We start from the raw sequence: 21,042 nt of genomic DNA, 5'->3' as shown, positions 1-21,042 counted from the left end.
AAGAATCCACTGATCGTCTTTCACGTGGGAACAAATGACACAGCTAGATTCTCGCTGGAACGTATCAAGGGAGACTATGCCAGGCTGGGGAAGATGCTTAAGGAAATGGAGGCTCAGGTGACCTTCTGTGGGATTCTACTTGTCCCTAGCACACAGACAAGATTATGGTGATCAACAGATGGCTCAGGCAGTGGTGCTATAAGAAGGGCTTTGGGATGTTTGACCACTGGGAAGAATTCATGGACAGAGGATTGTTCTCATGGGGTGGACTCCACTTATGTAGAGAGGGAAATAGACTTCTGGGACAGAGATTGGTACAACTGAAAAAGAGCTTTAAATTAGGAACTTGGGGGAGATGCTCATGAAGTCTCCACACCTTATTCTAACATTGAGCAGGAGGAAAATCAAATAAGAAAGGATACAGCAATGGAGACAGGAACAGCAGTGGGTAAGAGAATGGACATTAAGAGGACAGATAGTGCTGACACCAACAAAGCTAACAGTCAGGTAGGTGATACTGGCAGTAGAATGACTGTACCCAATCAAGCAAGGAATGTGGGAAAAGCCAAACAGCAACAATTAAGATGTTTGTACGCCAATGCAAGGAGCCTGGGTAACAGAATGGAGGAACTAGAACTACGGGTACAGGAAGTGAAACCAGATATTATAGGGATAATAGAAACATGATGGAATAATAGTCATGATTGGAGTGCAGGTATTGAAGGGCATGGGCTGTTCAGGAAAGACAAAAAAAAATGGTAAAGGTGGTGAAGTAGCATTATAGATTAATGATGAGTTAGACTGTAAAGAAATGAGAAGTGATAGGATGGATAAGACAATCTGTTTTGGGCCAAAATCACTTTTGGGGGTGGTGAAGAGCTACTAGAGGGTCCCCTGACATAGTGCTTGGGGTATGCTACATATCTCCAGGATCTGATAAGGATATGGATAGAGACCTATTTAATATTTTTAATGAAATAATTACTATTAGGAATTGTGTGATTATGGGAAACTAACTTCCCTGAAATAGATTGGAGGACACATGCTACTAATAATAGTAGGGCCCAGATTTTCCTGGATGTGAAAACTGACAGATTTCTTCACCAAATAGTCACTGAACCAACAAGAGGTGAAGCCATTTTAGATTTGGTATTGGTGAGTAGTGATGACCTCACATAAAAACTGATTGTAGGGGATAATCTTGGTTGGAGTGATCATGAGCTAATTCAGTGTAAACTAAATGAAAAGAAACAAAAATAGATCTGCAACAAGGGCCCTTGATTTCAAAAGGGCAAAAACTTTTCAGAATTAAGGGAATTAGTTAGGAAAGTGGACCAGACTGGAGAACTCAAGGATCTTAACATGCAGGAGGCTTGGAAGTACTTTAAATCAAAGTTGCAGAAAACAATCTAAAGCCTAAAAAGAAGAGGAGGACTTGTGGCACTTTAGAGACTAACAAATTTATTTGAGCATAAGCTTTCGTGAGCTACAGCTCACTTTGAGCATAAGCTTTTGTGAGCTACAGCTCACTTCATCCGATGAAGTGAGCTGTAGCTCACGAAAGCTTATGCTCAAATAAATTTGTTAGTCTCTGAAGTGCCACAAGTCCTCCTCTTCTTTTTGCGGATACAGACTAACACGGCTGCTACTCTGAAATCTAAAGCCTGCATCCCAAGAAAGCAGAAAAAAATTCATAGGGAAAGGCTGCAGACCAAGCTGGATGAGCAAGTATCTCAAACAGGTGATTAACTGAAAGCCTACCAGGAATGGAAGATGGGTTTGATCAGCAAGGAAAGCTACCTCTTGGAGGTCAGAAAACGTAGAGATAAAGTGAGAACTGCCAAAATCCAAGCAGAGCTGGACCTTCAGGAAATTAAAACCAATATTAAAATGTTCTATAGCCATATAAATAAAAATAAAACAAGGAAAGAAGAAGTGGGACCTCTAAGGAGGATGTTTGAGGATGGGGTAGAGATTAAAGATAATCAAGGCATGGCCCAACACCTAAACAAATACTTTGTCTCCATTTTTTTTTTTTAACAAGGCTAATGAAGAGCTTAGGGAGAGTGGCAGGCTGGCTAATGGGAGCAAGGATATTGAAAATAGAAATTACCACATCCAAGGTGGAAGTCAAACTCAAACAGTTTAAGTTTTAGTTTAATGGGACTAAATTGGGGGGACATGGATAATCTCCATCCAAGAATATTAAAGGAACTAGCACATGAAATTGCAACCCCAATAGCAAGGACTTTTAGTGAATCTGTAAACTCAGCAGTCATACCCTATGACTGGAGAATTGTTAATACAGTAAAAGCTGTTTTATTGGGCATGTTGGGGGAATGGGGGGTGCCCAATAAGTGAAAAATGCTTGTTAACTAAGAGGGAAGAAATTTGGGTACGGAAGGGAGTGCAGGGCTGGGGGTTCAAGTGCAGGCTCTGGGAGGGAGTTTGGGGCACGGGAGGGGGTGCTGGATCTGGGGGTGCTCACCTTGGGTTGTTCCCTGCAAGCGGTGCTCTCTCCTGGCTGCTCATAGGCGGAGGTGTGGCAGGTGGCTCTGCGTGTTGCCCCTGCCCTGAGCTCTGGCTCTGCAACTCCCATTGGCCGGGAACTGCGGCCAATGGGAGCTGTGGGGGTGGTGCCTGTGGGTGGAGACAGCATGCAGAGCCGCCTGCCACACCTCTGCCTAGGAGCAGCCAGAACAGGTCGCAGCTTGGTGGGAGCTGCCCAAGGTGAGCGGCCCCCAGATCTGGCATCCTGCACCCCAAGCCCCTTTCAGCACCCAAACTCTGTCTCAGAGCCCTTGCTCCGCACCCCTTCCCACACCCCAATCCCGTGCTGGCCCCACACCAAACTATAAACCGGACTTTCAGTGAAGATCAGAAATGCTGGTTTATAGAGCTTTCTGGTTGGTGAAGTGCCAGATAAAATAGTTTTTAATGTATATTTTTTAAGTAAGGGGAAAAAGATGATCTGGAAAACTAAAGGCTGTTAGTTTGACCTCAACGGTATGAAAGGTCTTGTAACAAATTCTGAAAGAGAAAGTAGTTAAGGACAGAGAGGTAAATGGTAACTGGGATAAAATACAACATGGTTTTACAAAAGGTTGATTGTGCCAGACTAACCTGATCTCCTTTGAGAAGATAACTGATTTTTTAGGCAATCTACCTGGATTTCAGTAAGGCATTTGATACAGTTCCACATGGGAAATTATTAGTTAAATTGGAGAAGATGGGGATTAATATTAGAATTGAAAAGTGAATGAGGAACTGATTAAAAGGGAGACTACAATGGGTCATACTGAAAGATGAATCATCAAGCTGGAAGGAGGTTACTAGTGGAGTTCCTCATGAACTAGTCTTGGGACCAAACTTATTTAACATTTTTATTAATGGGAGTGTGCTAATAAACTTTGCAGATGACACAAAGTTGGGATGTATTGCCAATATGGAGGAGGACTGGAATATCATACAAGAAGATCTGGATGACCTGGAGAATTTGAGGAATAAATGGGATGAAATTTAATAGTGCAAAGGGCAAGTCATGCACTTAGGTACTAACAGTAAGAATTTTTGCTAAAAGTTGAAGACTTATCAGTTGGAGGTGACAGAGGAGGAGAAAGACCTGGGTGTATTGGTTGATTCCAGTATGACTTTGTGCCGCCAATGTGCTGTGGCCATGAAAAAGCCTAATGCAGTCCTAGAATACATCAGGCGAGGTATTTCCAGTAGAGACAGGGAAGTGCTAGTACCATTATGCAAGGCATTGGTGAGACCTCATCTCGAATACTAGGTGCAATTCTGGTCTCCCATGTTTAAGAAAGTTTAATTCAAACTGGAACAGGTCCAGAGAAGGGCTACTAGGATGATGTGAGGAATGAAAAACCTACCTAATGAGAGGAGACTCAAAGAGCTTGGCTTGTTTAGTCTAACCAAAAGAAGGCTGAGGGGAGATATGACTGCTCTCTATTAATACATCATAGGGATAAATACCACGGAGGGAGATGAATTATTTAAATTAAGCGCTATTGTGGACTCAAGAACAAATGGATGACAACAAGTTTAGGCTTGAAATTAGATGAAGGTTTCTAACCATCAGAGGAGTGAAGTTTTAGAATACCCTTCCAAAGGGAGCTGTGGGGGCAAAAAATCTGACTGGCTTCAAGACCGAGCTTGATGTGTTTGTGGAGGGGATGGTATGAGGAGACTGCCTACAGTGGCATCTCCAATAACCAGTGATGAGACGCTAGATGGGGAGCGCTCTGAATTACTACAGAGAATTCTCTCTCAGGTGTCTGGATGGTAGGTCTTATTCATGTGCTCAGGGTCTAACTGATCATCATATTTGGGGTCAGGAAGGAATTTTCCCTTGGATCAGGATTGGCAGAGACCCTGTTTTTTTGTTTTTGCCTTCCTCTACCGCATGGGGCATGGGTGACCTGCAGGGTTAAACTACTGTAAATGGTGGACTCCCTGTAACTTGATTTGAGAACTTCAGTAACTCAGCCAGAGGTTACGGGTCTATTACGGGGTGGGTAAGGTTTTGTGGCCTGCTATGTGTGGGAGGTCAGACTAGATGATCATGATGGTCCCTTTCTGGCCTTAAAGTCTGTGAGTCTGAGAGTCATTAAATACTAATTAGCTTGTTAAGATCAACTGCTTTTGCTGGACCAAACTGATAGTAAACCAAACCAAACAAACCTAACAGCCATAAGGAGTCCCACCACCTGACTTAGCACTTATACCCTGATTTTTAAGAACCATAGCAAATGTCTTATCTAGAGAATCAACTTTATTCACTCAAATTTAACTACTTGCTGAAAGAGAGGGCTGAGACCCTGACCATAGCATCTTCTGTGTTCTTGAGGAAGTCACTTGCCATCTGAAAAATGGGGATAATACTTATCAGAAGGTGTTGTGATGATTAAATAGACAGTGTTTGTAAAGCACTTTAAATCTGAAAATGATGCTCTGCCACAGAAAAACATTGTGGAAGAGAGAAAATTTCCTTGGGGAAACTCCACACACATCATCCCCTAGTGAAGGAGAGGCTTTCAGTGGTTAGAGAGAATGGCCCTATAATCACACAGATGTCCCTTGTTGTTATTAATCACGTTTATTACAGTGATCAAGGGTCAACCAAAAGAGGGGCCCTATTGTGCTAGGCGCTGAACAAACACAGAGCAGTAGACAGTCCCTGCTCTGAAGAGTTTACAATCCAAATAGACAAGACAGACACAGGGTAGGGGGCAGGGTACAAAGAGTGAACAATGTAATGGCAACAAACAGCATGTTAGTTCCAACTCCCTCCCATCCACACACAAAACCATCTCACCCCAAGGTTAGTAGTGGTGCTTTCAACCAAGTCTAGCTAGCTTGTATGGGGCTAGAGGCTAAAACCTGAGTGAGGCCTTCACTTAGGCTGGTAACCCGCCTACTTTGCAGTGAGGATATAGGCTAAATCATTCGAGTGCTGACAGTTCTCCAGAGCCTTCATACTTCCGTCTATGCCCAGAAGGACAGACAAGTTCTCCTACAATTCACTAAAAAAGAACCATAGAGTGGCTCAGTTTACTGCAGCACAAAGAATAATGGGATATAACCCTACAAGTCCTAGTAACACACACAGGTAAGCACAGCACCAGTGAGGACCCAGCAACTTGGGTATGGCTTTGCAGTGTGGCTGTTCACATACAGGCTAGGCTAACTCCAGTGCTCAGACCCAGGTACTGATCATCCAAGTTAACTGCAGTGTATACATACTGAGAGGGTGAGCCTCTGCACCTCTCCCTAGGTTCTCTCTCCACCAGCAACATGGCTTTTGCATGCCGTAGCTGATTGCCTGTGTGTTTCCCACCAGGATCATAGAAGGCACAGAGATGGAGTTAATGCAGCAAGAATGTGTGACAGAAATTCTCTGGCCTTGCCAAAGAACGATACCATGTAGAGCAGTTCCACCTTCAACTAGCCACTCCCCTTCCAAATCCTTAGAGCTGCAGTTGGGGAATGTTCTTGCAAAGGTGTCTCCAAAGGCTTGGAGGAAAAGAACCAAGTCACGGTGGCTCTGCTCTGATGTTTGTGACATAATAGGGGCACAGATGTCGTGGAATTTCTGCTACCTTTCATTCTTTCCACAAAATACAACAGAGGGGGTCAAAATGTAAAGCCAAGTTCTAACCTCCTGATAAAAGGGCTGTCCAATATTGCACTCGGAGTGTTAACAGACCTTCAGCTGTAGCAGTAACCACCTCCCAAACAGCCACATTGCTCTCCTTAAAGTCTTAAAACAGCTGGGATAACTCAGTCTTTATAGAAAACAGCACCCAGTTTCACAGAACTACAAGTTTATGGCAATGAGCACAATCATTCTTATTACCCCTCGCCCAGAATTCTCCCCGCCCCCAACCCTACCCTGTTCAACACAGAAATAAAGTCACCATTTCAGTTTAATTGAGAATAACTGTATGCACTTTGCTTTTACCTTCTGTGTTGGGTTTTTTCATTTCTTCCACCCTAATTAGTTTCTTTCTGACTCTGCGAGTAGAGTTAACCAGCTTGTGCAACCTCTTAAACTTCACCGATTCCTCTGTTTCATCATCCGATTGTTCTCTTGACTGGCAAAGAAACAAAGGGAATGTTAATAACGTAATTGTTCCATGGGTTGCTCCGTGAAGTCAAGTTAACCCAACCCAGCTGCCGCTCTGTGTCAAAGCAGCTCTGTAACAGGGGTTATATTCTCCACCCAGGTCAGAGAGAAGCGTTGAAATTATTGACAGGTTTCAAAGTGCATAACATACCATTTTGACTTCTAATTCTGTGCAACGGAAGGTCCTAAAAGCACTGAAATACATTGCTGCCCTTGTCTTCCTTTCCATGCATTGTGTAATAACTACTTTCACGTCTTCTTTCAACGCATTGCAGGCAGGGCTCTTCTTACCATACCAGTTACGCTCCTGTGGTTTGGGTCAGGCACTGGTTTGTCTGGCCTGTCGGAACTTGCCATTTAAACTTGGTAATAAACAGCTTCTCCAAACTGAAACTCTATCATTGACTTTTTCCAGTCTTCCCAGAAAATTAAAACCAGCAGTACAAGAAGGGGACGGGAAGGAAGAGACTTCATTCTCTGTCTCGTTCATTAGTTACATGCTGCCACAGCTACAAAATCTTCTCTCTCCTCCTCCCACTATCCCACACTCCTTTTGAAGGCTCTCAAGGCTAGGCTTAGGATGGACACAGCATTCCTCCAACAATGACCAAGGGAAAACTCTGACCTTTTCAGATATACAGTATAGTCCATATTCCCCAGCATCCCGTTTCATTTTGCATCTGATCCATTATGCTCAGTTCCAGCTGTTTTCCCTCAAGTATCAAACATTACAGAGGCAAAAAAAAATTCACTCGCTCCAGCAGCAGACACACAACAAGCTGAAACAATTTATTCCTTGTGGACGAAATGAGGGTTCCAATTTTTGAGACAGATCCAACGTTCAATATGCTACTTCCTCTGTTTTAATCTATTTCGAATGTAAGAAGGGGGAGAGAGGGGAGGAAGGCACTCCAGCTCTTACAGTACAGGACTGGCACTGTATGCAGTGCATTCCAGCAAGCACTGCCCATTCCAGCTGGAGGGCTGCACAGATTGTATACCTTTGTCTTTGTGTATACCCCAACCAATTCATCACATTCTAAGGTCCAGCTCAAAAATTTTTATGCATCTTTCTCAATGAACTTTATGTCAAACTGCATTATTTTCTTCGCATGAAAAAAAACCACCCTATTGTTACCTAACCATGAGCCTATTTAAAGGCAGGCAAAATAGGAGAGCTTATGGACTTTTAAAATATACATAAAAGTCAGAATGGAACAACAACATAAACCACAGGATAGGATGTCAAACGGCAAACACCTGGGTATATTTTCAAAGTTCACTGAGATGCCGCTTATTGAAAGTCAATGGGAATCCCTCATAGGGCCAAATTTTCTGCTGGTGCAATTCCTTTGAAGCCAGTGGGGTTGTGCCAGCAGAGTATTTGACCCACATTCCTCAATTTACTTGATTAAAACAAAATTCACATTATTCTACAATAAAAAAGACTAACTGGTCTGCTGGTCGGATGCTGTATGGCAATTCCAATGTTGCTAAACACAAGAATCCAAAAGACCCAGTGAGTACATTTATCATAGGGACCAATACAGTATGTAATTAGTTACCAAGTGAAAGATTATTATTTTAATACAACAAAGTAGGATAGCAGCAGACTGGTTTAAATCAAGGTAAATCATAGAATCACAGAATATTAGAGTTGGAAGAGACCTCAGGAAGTCACCTAGTCCAACCCCGTGCTCAAAGCAAGACCAACACCAACTAAATCATCCTAGCCAGGCTTTATCAAGCCAGGCCTTAAAAACCTGTAAGGATGGAGATTCCACCACCTCCCTAAGTAACCCATTCCAGTGCTTCACCACCCTCCTAGTGAAATAGTGTTTCCTAATATCCAGCCTAGACCTCCCCCACTGCAACTTGAGACCACTGCTTCTTGTTCTGTCATCTGCCACCACTGAGAACAGCCTAGCTCCATCCTCTTTGGAACCCCCCCTTCAGGTAATTGAAGGCTGCTATCAAATCCCCCCTCACTCTTCTCTTCTGCAGATTAAATAACCCCAGTTCCCTCAGCCTCTCCTTATAAGCCATGTGCCCCAGCCTCCAAATAATTTTCATTGCCCTCCGCTGGACTCTCTCCAATTTGTCCACATCCCTTCTGTAGTGGGAGGACCAAAACTGGACATAATACTCCAGATGTGGCCTCACCAGTGCTGAATAGAGGGGAATAACTACAGACCGGTCAGCCTCACTTCAGTCCCTGGCAAAATCATGGAGCAGGTCCTCAAGGAATCCATTTTGAGGCACTTGGAGGAGAAGGTGATCAGGAACACAGTCAACATGGATTCACCAAGGGCAAGTCATGCCTGACCAACCTGATTGTCTTCTATGATGAGATAGCTGGCTCTGTGGATATGAGGAAAGCCGTGGATGCGATGTATCTTTACTTTAGCAAAGCTTTTGATATAGTCTCCCATGGTATTCTTGCCAGCAAGTTAAAGAAGTATGGATTGGATGAACGGACTATAAGGTGTATAGAAAACTGGCTAGATGGTCAGGCTCAGCAGGTAGCGATCAACGGCTCGATGTCTAGTTGGCAGCCGGTATCAAGAGGAGTGCCCCAGGGGTCGGTCCTGGGGCCGGTTTTGTTCAACATCTTTATTAATGATCTGGATGATGGGATGAATTGCACCCTCAGCAAGTTCGCAGATGACACTAAGCTGGGGGGAAAGGTAGATATGCTGGAGTGTAGGGATAGGGTTCAGAGTGACCTAGACAAATTGGAGGATTGGGCCAAAAGAAATCTGATGAGGTTCAACAAGGACAAGTGCAGAGTCCTGCACTTAGGAAGGAAGAATCCCATGCACCACTACAGGCTGGGACTGACTGGCTAAGCAGCAGTTCTGCGGAAAAGGACCTGGGGATTACAGTGGACGGGAAGCTGGATATGAGTCAGCAGTGAGCCCTTATTGCCAAGAAGGCCAACAGCATATTGGGCTGTATTAGTAGGAGCACTGCCAGCAGATCGAGGGATATTTGTTTGATTAAAAGCAACAGCAGAGTCTGACCAGCAGAACTTTCCTACCAAGCAGGAGAGTGTGTGGCACAGAATATATATCTTTTTTTTTTTTTGTAGGGGAGAAAGACTGTTAATACCTTATAGATTAGGCCTTATACATCTGCCATTACAAGTGATAGTCACAAGAGCTGATCTGGATTTTTTTCAGTTAATAACATTTTTGCTGGAAAATGCTGATTCTTTGAAACTGAAATTGTTTATGGAAAAGGATTGGGTTTGACAAATTTCCCATTTTGAAAGCAACTTTGAAAAAGGTATTGAAATTGTTGAAACAGGACATTTTGGTATTTTCTAAACAAAAAGTTCAAATTTTTGGTTTGAAATGGCTTTTCATTTTGAAATGTAAATTCATTTATAATTTAAAAATGTGAAAAAATAAAAAAAAGGTCAAAATTGGAGCCAAATGTGTCAAAATGATCAAAATAAAATGTTTTGATTGACCTAATCCTCTTCTCTCTCTTTTTATTTTTTGGTTAACAAAATTTTTCAACATTTCAACTTTTCATCTCAATTTGGGACGGGAAAAAATGTTCAAAGTCTCAACATTTCTCACAGGCTGGGAAAACCATTTCCCACCCAGCTCTAGCAACCGTTCTCCCGCAGGCTTTTTCAATGCTGCTTGCTATCAAAGTCAGATACATCTTCTTAAGTCTTTCAACATATTGTAACAATACAAAAGTATAGGCACAATCTCTGGATATTCAGGGGAGACCTTTGCAAAGTGTTGTCCTGAGGTGGAACAATTTTATAGGTAACGAAGGAAATCTATGTTACAATCAATGGTTTCCTGCAGGGAAAGGTCCCACAGCAAGCAAGGCTAGCAATCAGAAAGGGCACTTTATGCAGTCAACATGGAAGGTGTCCCACACAGAGGTCAGAGCGCGCTTACAGTGCAATGAGTCTATAAATGTTTTATTGCTACATGTATAAGGCTATCCTATTACACTAAATTTCAGCGTAGTTAACCCTTTCTGTACAGCAAATAGAGGCATCTAATATGCATAATACCCTGACTCTTAAGTAACCTTATTAAGAGGCCTTCCTGAATATTCCAAAGGGAAAACAAACGGATTTACTGTACTGTAAATAGAAACAACCCAATTTCCATCCTTGCTGCTTCACATTTTTTCCATCCAAAAGCCCATATGGCTCAACTTTAATTATTTTGGCTAATGCTGTATGTAGTAATTCTGTGGTGAATGCTTAAGTGTTTCATTTCTAGTTTCCATGGCAACATTACATCAGATTGCAGACAGCTGGCTCCACAGTTTTAAGCCATAACAAATTGACCAAGCCAATACAAAAAATTATACATGCTTTAAAGGGACAGTGCACCATTCTGCTGCCAGTGGAATAGAGCAAAGCCTATGGGGCCTATTTGGCACTAATGCTTGGGCGGAGTTTCCTTTCTCAGCTTCTTTTGGAACAAGTGCATCTTTGACACATCTGCAATGTTCTAATAGCAAAGAAACTGGGCCAGTTTGGAGAACTCTATTACACAACCGCACGAAGGGCTACAGGGAAACTGAAATTAAATTAACAGCATCTGTAAATACCAAAGACTGCATACAGAGAACTGCAACAATCATGCATTGAATGACTGGAAAAGTATAACTCCAAGTTGTACCTGCAGCCTCAGCTCTTTCTTGGAGAGCAAGTGTGACCATAATACTGTGAAAAATGTTCTTGAAACCCTAATTGTGCCATCGCCTTTGCTGTGCTCTATGCCTAGAATGTCCTCCTTGATTCTGTACCCCACGCAACCTCCCCTTCTTCCTTCAATAGCTATTCTCAAAAACCATATTTTCCCACGATCCCTTAAACCAACATTAGAACAATTTTAAAAGTAGTTGTTTAAAAAAAGTAATCAAGGGACTAAAATAAGCACTGCATCCCCATAACTTACTGTCCTCCACCCCGCTTACCTCCTCCTCCTACGACTTTTTTATGCTGTCAATTTAGAATGTAAGTTCTTTGGGCCAAAGATATGTACCTTGTTCTAGATCTATGAAACACTACGCAGTCCATTTTAGGCGGTATATAAATAATAATAGTGAACAATCCTAACTCCCCCGCTTGAATTAGATCTTTACAAAGCATGTTCACATTTATGAGGGTATATGGAATTATTGGACTAATATAAAACAGAAGTAGCTAACACTCTGCAGGGAAATTTTGGGATCACTTCAGGGTTTTAGAGGCATTCTTTGTAAAACACATAATGTACGATTGCTTGCTAGCCCACTCCTAATAGAAGTATTTAAGAAATATCAGGGCTATGTCCAGATAAATCCAGCTTACTTGATTGATCTGCTTCAGCCCTGTAAACAAAAACATACATGATGTTTTACTCAAGCTGTATGAAACCATCTGGAAAGATATCAAACTTCTGAAATTAATTTCATGCCCTAGTAATAGTTTATTTCTTTACTGAACCAGAAAATCTCCTACCAAATCTCCAAATTTGAGCCCAAATTGCAATTGTGTTGGGACAGTCAGACAATTCTTGAGGGACAGAATGGGGCAAATACACAAATTCTATGTATGATGTGCCCCATAATTAACCACTTATTAGTCATTCCAGAACTCCGAGCCTGTCAAATCAAACAGATTTGCTGCTTGCGTTGGGAGACGTGGTTACATATGTCCCTTCTCCCTTTCTCTCTAAAACAAGCTTTACGTCCGCCAAAGATACAATCAACTTACTTTCGGGGCAGGGAATAAACCCCCCCACCCCCCTCCCCGAAAGAAGTCCGACTATAGCCAAGGACAGGAAAATAGAACAGAAGAGTACAGAGTCCCAGGGAAAGGAAAAGAGGAGACAAGAAAAGCTCAGCATGTTATGCGGTGCCTAACAATAACCACAAAAGCCTTTTCTCTCTGAGACAGGAGGCACATCCTCTCCATATCATGCCACACACTTAATGACTTACCGGCTTCGGCATTTATAGGCCTACAGCTCAGTTCCGAATAATTCCCCCAAGTGATCAACTCCTGCTCTGTCAGCTTTGTAACCCTAAAATTTAGGATTAGGCACTTCTTAAGTACTATATTCGATTAGTATCCTGTGCACAAGACACCTCTTCTCCAGAGTTACATTATCAGTCATCACACTGGCTCCGACTCCACTGCTTAATATGTAAAGAAGAAAAAAAGCATGTTGCTGGACTCAATTAGCTGCTTTCTGCTCACTGACTGATTCCCCCAGTTACTTGCTAGCTGCATAGCTTGCAAGAAAGGCATAAGTCATCAGCTCTAAGCAAATCTTCTATTCACCACAAGGAAAAAAGGGAGTGTTGTACATGGCAAACAATCCCTGTTTTCACTGACGAAGGCTTGCTGACCTCTTGCTGGCCTCCAGTTCCTTAATTACTGTCTATGGAATTTCAGTGAAAGAAAAAAAAAAAACATACAGAGAATCTGTGCAAAGCCAGGATAAGAACTGACCCTCAAACACTACTGTTAGAGTGGAGGCTGTCTCTCTAGGAAACACAACTAAAACCTTTTACCAGGTTGGGGTTTGGTTTTTTTTTATTCTTTTGACAAAAAGCCCCCCAGAGAGATCCCCACTGAAAAATAACCCTTGCCTGAACGTTATTCCTGAAATTATAGAATCTATTATTTAAAATAATCAATAAGTGGGAACTCAAATGTTCTTCCCTCACCCAAGTGCCATTTAAATTCTCTCCCAAATCTTACTGACCAAAATCTCAGTTTAGCTCAGGTTATCATGATGCTCCTTCATCAGGCACTAGACTGTGCACATGAAAAGTGAAATCTCTCCCTTTTCTCCCAAGGCTGAGCTCAAATCTCTTGCCTCGTGCCTGATCTCCACCTTTCCTGGGAGATAATCTGAGGGCTTGTCCACACGGAGACAGTGTACAGCAAGCTGGGTGTAAATCTACAGCGCACCAGCTTGCACATACTACCAGGCCACATGGACCCCATTACTGCCCACTAAAAGCTCCGTAGTGCACTTTGACTTACTGCCGTCTCAAGCAGCAGGAGCAGTACCGAGAATCTGGCCCTTTTGGTGTGTGCAACACGCTGTTCTTTCATGACCCATCTAGCCATCTGGATACTTTTTTACCTTCTCCATCTTAGTACCAATGACTATAAAGCCAAAGCTGTGCAAACAGAGCCCTTTCAGATCCACAGAAATCATGTGAACCTTTTTTCTGGTTTTGATTTGATGAGTTTCATACCCCCTGAGTTTTGCTTTTCACTTGAACCCCAAAAATCCAAGTAAAACTCAGCTGAAACTTCTTGAGCTTTGGGAGAGATGACTGAGTTTTCTCAGATATCCATGAGACACTGGCCAGCTTCACTTGAAATTTGTCCCAGATTCAAGCATGGGCAAAGCTGGCCCAAGTTCTGGGCTTGCAACTTCAGTTTTACCTGGTTTCAGGTTTCATTAAGAACATTTCACAAAGCTAATCACAGCACAGGCTGTGTGTGTAAAATTGTGTAGTGTTTGGATGTGATAATATGGACCATACTGAAAGGGTAGAAGAAAATTACTCCCGTCTTTACAAAAATTAAAAGGGGTCAAAAATGTGTTTGCCACTTAGCAAAAGTAACTGTATAAATATAAAACATAGTGCAAATTATCCCTAGCTTCAAAATTCAGTAACACCAGAGCTGAATTTGGACCAGTATTACTTATGAAGAAATCAGAGGAGTTCACCAATGGCAGTCAGATGACACATTACACATTAGAGGGTGATGACATCGCCTGTTGAAATTAGTGGGAAATATGTGTCATATGTACCAAGAACTAATTAAAAAAATGTAATTCTCCTAGGTCGTCTGTTTATTCTGGAATAGTTGCTGAGGCAAGTTTCAAGATGTTAACTATTTGCAGGTTTTCAGTTAAAATAACTTTTTAGAACACATCTTTGACTGCTCCATTCATGAGCCAGATACTGCCACACTTCCTCCTGTTGAATAGTACCTTATACTAGGTAATTTGTCTAATTGATTTTAATGGGATGACATGCATAGTAACGTACCACTCAGCATGAGAGAGAGTGGCAGAATCAAGATGCATTTAATGTCTGTTAAAATAAAATGTCCTCCCTCATTCTCCCTCAAGGTCTAGTACATTTTTCATCAGCCCAAATAATACTGTATGTGAAACAGTGCTTCTAGCAATGGTATGTCTTAGCAGCCTTTTGCGTGACATGTTTTGGCAGGGCTGAGGTGGCCTGGGGAGACTGCCTTTTTTTCGAATATACTGTACTAAAAATTAATGGAGCTTAACGTCATCATCCATGAGAACCAGCTTCTTGGAACAGAATAAAAACCTTGAGTGAGAACAGTGAAGTGATTAAATGTAGTTAAATTCATATCAAAGATGGTTCATAATAACAGAGGCCCCTTTAAGGCCTTGTCTATACAGGCAGTGGCATGTAGGGTACAGGCACTACACTGGTGGTGTCCACACTTTGCCATGTGTAGCTACACACTAATGAAAGGCTCTGGCAGGGGGCGGGAGGGGAAAGCAGCAGGTAAAGATTCTGGCAGCTCACCTCTGCTGGAGCCTTTCCCCATTGCAGGGAGCTGTCAGGGCCTTTCCCTGCTGCCTTTCCCCTAGCAGAGCCTTCCTCCATGGTGGGAAAAGGCTCCATCAGCAGGACACTACACTGCTAAAAATAGCAGTGGAGATGGGGGAGGCACTGCTTGGGTGCAGAGAGCGTTATGTACGGTACATACCCTAAGGTTCTGGCATGTCTTTATTTGCCTAAGTAGTGCCTCACCTCTACACTGCTACTTATACCCGTGCTGGGGGCGGGATGCTGTATATCAACTCTACACGCCGCTGTAAGATTTGTGCAGCCCACAGATACCCTTAATGCGGGATGAAATAATTTAAATTCTGTTATTACAATATTTTTACAACAGTAAAATGATTAAAGGCACCATCATAAGCAAAATGAAGGAAACGCCAATCCCGGGGAAGGCAAGTGGCAATCAATATGAGCTCAATTAAAATTCTCTGTTGTACCATAAGTAAAGATTATTTGGCATGGGCCTGCCAAGTCGGGGAATGAAACACATGGATTTTGAAACTCTCGATTCCTGAGCTGAGCAAGACTTTGTTCCAGAAGTAACATGCTTAGTCTTCAAAGGCACAGGGTGGGGAGAGGGAAACCACATTACATTTACACCATCTCCTGCTGGCTGATTCATACGCTGAGAATGGCATATTCCATAGAAAGAACTGTTAGCCAGCTGAATAGAAAGTAGAGGAATTAGGCAGCTGCCAGATGGGGAAAAGGATAGAAAGAACAAGGTAACATGAAGCCAGAAGGAGGAAATATTAATGAAGGTTCCCCCCCCATATAATGGCCTAATATCTTGTAGTAAATTAAGACAGCATGACCTTGTCCACATGATCAGAACTGTGCTGGCTACCACTATGTTCAAATACAGTTGTTGCCGGGTGGCGTCTAATCCTTTTTATTTTTAGCAATATTAACAGGATTTTTTTCTTAGACTTCTTACAAATTAATTATATAGGGCCATATCCAGCACTAGCATAAGAATGTGCAACTCCTGCTGAAAGTCAATGGGAGTTTTGCTGGGCTACCCATCAGCTGAGTTGCCTCATATTCAATAGTTTAGCATAAGCATGTTGTTAGAAAATAAAAATTCCTTGTAACAATGGTCAGGGAAACACTAGAACCCTACAAGCCACAATGGCGATTAAACCTACAAATAGTGAGGCAAATGATCACAGCATGGAGATGGCCTCCATGGTAATCTGTAACGGCAAAAAAACTGATTAAATTTTATTTTTAACCCTAACCCAAATAGGCATTTCTTGTAAGTTTTAGAAATGCTCTGGAAAATTTCAGACTGAAAGGGAAAAAATACGTGTTTTTAAAAGCCAAGTATTAACAAATCTTTGACTAACTCCTGCTATGTTATCATCACCACACAGTACTCACAAAACTTTTAAACACTGAATTGCTCACTGGAACCTAAAATGCTGATTTGTGTTTCTCTTGTTAATGTTCCCATAGGTTACTACACCCATGAGGCAATAAAGGTCAGGTCTTTTGTTATGCTGTAGTTCTTTAGCCAACCTCACTAGGACCTAATTGTGAGCTGCTGAGCCTGTGATGTCAGTGAGAGATGAGGGCATTCAGCACTTTATAGGATGAGGTCCTATGTTCTACATGTAATCTGGGAATTCAGTGCTATGACTATAAAGCTAGATTGACAATTACAGATTCTTTCTTTGTTATAACTATTTCTAAGCATTGCCAATACTATAAGGAGGTGCAGAGGCATTAAATCACATCAGTGCATGCTGGAACTAACAAACCTGTGTCGAAACTGGACTAAGTACAGTACAGTGTAAAAACAAAAAGCTCTGCATTCATCCAAAAGCATGCTCAGCTTTCACTACTTAAAAGACTATGCCAGCCCCTGATGGACCATAAGCTCCTCAAGAAACAGTACAACACATAAACATCCACTTGCACCCTCCAGCTTGGAGAAAATCTTCCTTGGAGAAAATCTCCCTTGGAGAAAATCTTCTTGCATAAACTTAGAAGTCTCTATTTGTTAGAGACAATAATGTGCTTGCTCTAATGCCTGAAAGTTCACACTCTCTAGGACAAAATCATTTTTCAAAATGTTAAAGCTATCCATCTATGGATGTCAGTATCACCTTGTACACTGTAGTGCCTGAAATAATTACAAATGATATATATTCCTCATTCTCTCATTTGCTAATAATAAATACAGATTGTGAATATTCACTGGCTTTTAATTTACTTCCAATTAGTTTAACTGACTATATTACAACATAAAGAGCTGGGCTTTTTTCCTTGTTACTACAATATAGTGTCTCAGATTATTAGCATTAACAACTTGAACAACTGGTTGAAGGTTTCAGGAATCCATCTGTAACAAGACTAAAATCAGTAGAAATTTTTAAAGGATTGCTGCATTTGGAAAGTATCAGCAGTCTTAATCATTACAATGCTGTTACATAGTACAGCATAACAGATTTACTGTCATTATTTTTCTTAGATATTGGGACAGAATTGGTTTTAAAGAAATTATACTGTAATTTTTCAACTTCTTTATATTTATCAACCAATATAATAGTAACTGTAATGCTAAGAGCCAATTCTAACAGTAGCCTTTTATTTGACCATGTTTTATTCCAGTAGTTTTATAAAAGGGGGGCAGGTGCATGCATAATTCCTGATTTAACATTTTAGAACCTCTTTAAATAGAAATTTAATTACAAATTGGAAAAAAAATACATAGGAATTGCCATAGTGGATCAGTCCTGTGGTCCAACTAATCAAGTATCCAGTCTCTGACAGTGGCCAGATACAAAAATCAATGCTTGACATTCTTTTAAATTTTAGGCCCATTAAGCTATGTAGTAAAATGAAGCACGTCCTTTGTGAAAAATGATAAAGAATGAAAACAGCAATAGCACCTTTGGTACTCACTGGAACTATTTTCTGTGGGGACTCTATTTCCTCTTATTAAGCAATGCATTAGCATAAGATGGATAACAGCAGAAATCAAGTAGGAAGCTTTTCTAAAAAATGGCCTTGCCGTAGATGGTGATTTGCATTATATACCTTAGGAGTTAGTCCCGGTCTGCTGACATGCTTTACAAAGAAAATAAGTGAGTGGGTTAATTTAGTGTTGGTGAGAGGTGCTGAGCTGACAGCCCTGGAGAGTGAAGTCCTCTGTTTATTCAAAGGGCAGGTACAACAGAGATAGTAGCAGTGCTTGTTTCCCCACTGATAACGGGGCTTCACTCCTGGCACCCCTTGTAGGAATGAAGGAGCAGTTCATTTTCTAGGCCTATTCATTCCTTGCTCTCTTTGTGAGATTGACGAGGGCACCAAGCAGTATGGGAGGCTACAGGAGCATGGCATGGTTAAAAGAGGAACTCTCTTCAAATGGAACTAGATAATCCCATTTTGAGTCTGTGCAAGCAAGTCGGATTTCTGCATGGCAGACAGCTCTTCCTTGATCAAAGTTGAAACAAAGTACAAACAATGCAGCCAGTGATAATGACGACTTAATTTAACCGATACCTAGAGAAAATGCCAGTGACGTTTATTAGTAGTCTCAGGCCTAGAGGGTATATTGTGGTGGGTACACTTTCTGTCACAATACTCTCTCCCTAAAATCCACACAAAACAAAAGAAAAAGAACAAAAGATCATGACAACTGGTACCAGTTGGCAGTCTCAGCAGAGGTGCATGGAGAGGAAATTATGCCATATCATCCTAGTGATGGTTCTTTCAAGTCAGGGTTCAGGCACATTTGTAGAGGAGGGTAGGGAGCTATGCACTGCTATCTCCATGCTGTACTCCCACTTTAGATGAGCAGAAGATTTCAGTCTCCAGAGTTATCAAATAGACCACTATATTTGCAGAGCACAGAAGTCACATCAGTTAGCATGCAAAAGAAAGCAATGTGGTCACGAAACCTTCCCTTTTCTTCACCCACTCTTTCCAACTCCTAGGAGAAGACAAATAAGCACTTATATAAAATCCAGAGAGGGTCTCATTTGTAATCTGCACCTGCTTTATGTCTTAACACTTGGCAAGAGCCTGTCTAGAGATTTAATGAGACCAGCCTTTATTCCAGAAGAGACATGAAATTAAAATATTAAGATATATTTAAGTAAAATAATTAGAAATTCTACACTCTAGATGCCCTACCAAAAAGACAGCAACTATTTCCATAAAGCAGGGATATTGGCTTCCTATAGAAGTGAGTGATATACTTCCTGAAAAACAAACTGGTCACAGAGTAATGAGATTAAAAGGTAAACTGCATGAACCTGGCAGAGAACCAAGTCAGCTATGGCTTAGCAAATTTTAAAGAACACAAAACCTTACTATTAACAACCTAGAAACGACAGAAGGCAGCCTCCCTTCAGACACAAGAGAGATGACACTCCTGCCCTTTGCTGATTCATGATACCCTGTTTGGGAAAGCAAACAAGATGGAAGGTTCTCTCATGGATCAGTAACTGGTTAAAAGACCGAAACAAAGGGTATGAATAAATAGTCAGTTTTCAGAATGGGGAGAGGCAAATAGTGTTCCCCAGGGGTCTGTACTCTTCAATATATTCATAAATGATCTGGAAAAAGGAGAAAGAGAGGTGGAAAAATGTGTAGATGATAACTATCTTGAGTAATTTTCTAAGTCAAAGCAGACTGAGAAGAGTTACAAAGGGATCTCACAAAACTGGGTGACGGGGCAACAACATGGCAGATGGAATTCAATGTTGATAAATGCAAAGTAATGCACACTGGAAAACATAATTCCAACTATTCAAACAAAATGATGGGGTCTAAATTACCTGTTACCACTCAAGAAAGATGTTGGAGTCATTATAGGTAGTTCTTTGAAAACATCCACTCAATGTGCAGCAGCAGTCAAAAAACTAACAGAATCTTAGGACCATTAAGAAAAGGTTAGATAATAAGACAGAAAATATCATAATGTCACTATATAAATCCATGGTATGCCATCTCAGCTCTAGTCATCCCACTTCAGAAAAGCTTTATTAGAATTGGAAAAAGTACACAGAAGGTATGGAACAGTTTCCATATGAGGAGAGAGTAAAAATACTGGAACTGTTCAGCCTGGAAAAGAGCCAACTCTTTTTTTGAACACAGTTAAAAAAAGAATTAGATAAGTTACTGGAGGATAGGCTCATCAATGGCTATTAGTCAAGATGGTCACGGCTGCAATCCCATGCTCTGGGTGTCCCTAGCCTCTGATTGCCAGAATCTAGGAGTGGATGACAGGGGATGGATCACGCAATGGTTGTCAGTTCTGTTCATTTCCTTTGAAGCATCTGGTACTGGCTCCTGTTGGAAGACAGGATACTGGGCTATATGGACCATTGGTCTGACCCAGTATGGCTGTTCTTCTCTTCGATTACAACCTATGGGCACCACATCCCGAAAGAAAAATTTCCCAAAGCCCCTCTTCTGAGCTTTGAACAAACCCCCAACCTCATTGTCAGAAGGAAGCTCCCCACAGGCCAGGACGCACCAGCTCAAAACGGCACCACACCCTACAAGAACAATAGATGCACAACCTGAAGACATCTCTCCATTGCTATGATGATCAATACCCCCCCCACACACATCTTTCACAATTCCTGCATCCTAAACATGACTATCACATCGTGTGGTGTACCCCATCCAGTGCATTAATGCTTCAACAACTCCTCTGTGGGTGAAACCAGACAATCCTTATGCTCTCGAATGAACTCACACAGAACAATGACAAAAACCAAAACCATCCTATTACCTCAGGTGAAAACTTTTCACAAAGCGATCACTCCATATTTGAC

The 21,042-nt window shown here is 41.6% G+C and overlaps 1 protein-coding gene across 15 annotated transcripts in view; it reads right to left on the bottom strand.

Moving 5' to 3' along the window:
* SASH1 (SAM and SH3 domain containing 1) overlaps positions 1-21,042 on the bottom strand; it is an 838,974-nt gene that overhangs the window by 46,230 nt on the left and 771,702 nt on the right. For 11 of the 15 annotated variants that reach the window (XM_043543094.1, XM_043543097.1, XM_043543098.1 and 8 more), the window contains one exon: positions 6,479-6,611. In XM_043543094.1, the coding sequence (XP_043399029.1) occupies positions 6,479-6,611 (133 nt within the window). Of the gene's footprint in view, positions 1-6,478; positions 6,612-6,794; positions 7,143-12,610; positions 13,074-17,889; positions 19,188-21,042 lie in introns of those variants that run through there. The other 4 variants (XM_043543104.1, XM_027819414.3, XM_043543103.1 and 1 more) reach the window with 4 other exon arrangements.

The sequence above is a fragment of the Chelonia mydas genome, chromosome 3 (genome assembly GCF_015237465.2).
Source record: "Chelonia mydas isolate rCheMyd1 chromosome 3, rCheMyd1.pri.v2, whole genome shotgun sequence".
NCBI classification, from domain to species: domain Eukaryota; kingdom Metazoa; phylum Chordata; order Testudines; family Cheloniidae; genus Chelonia; species Chelonia mydas.
Note: the sequence above shows the minus strand (reverse complement) of the source record. Positions and strands in the feature narration are given on the sequence as shown.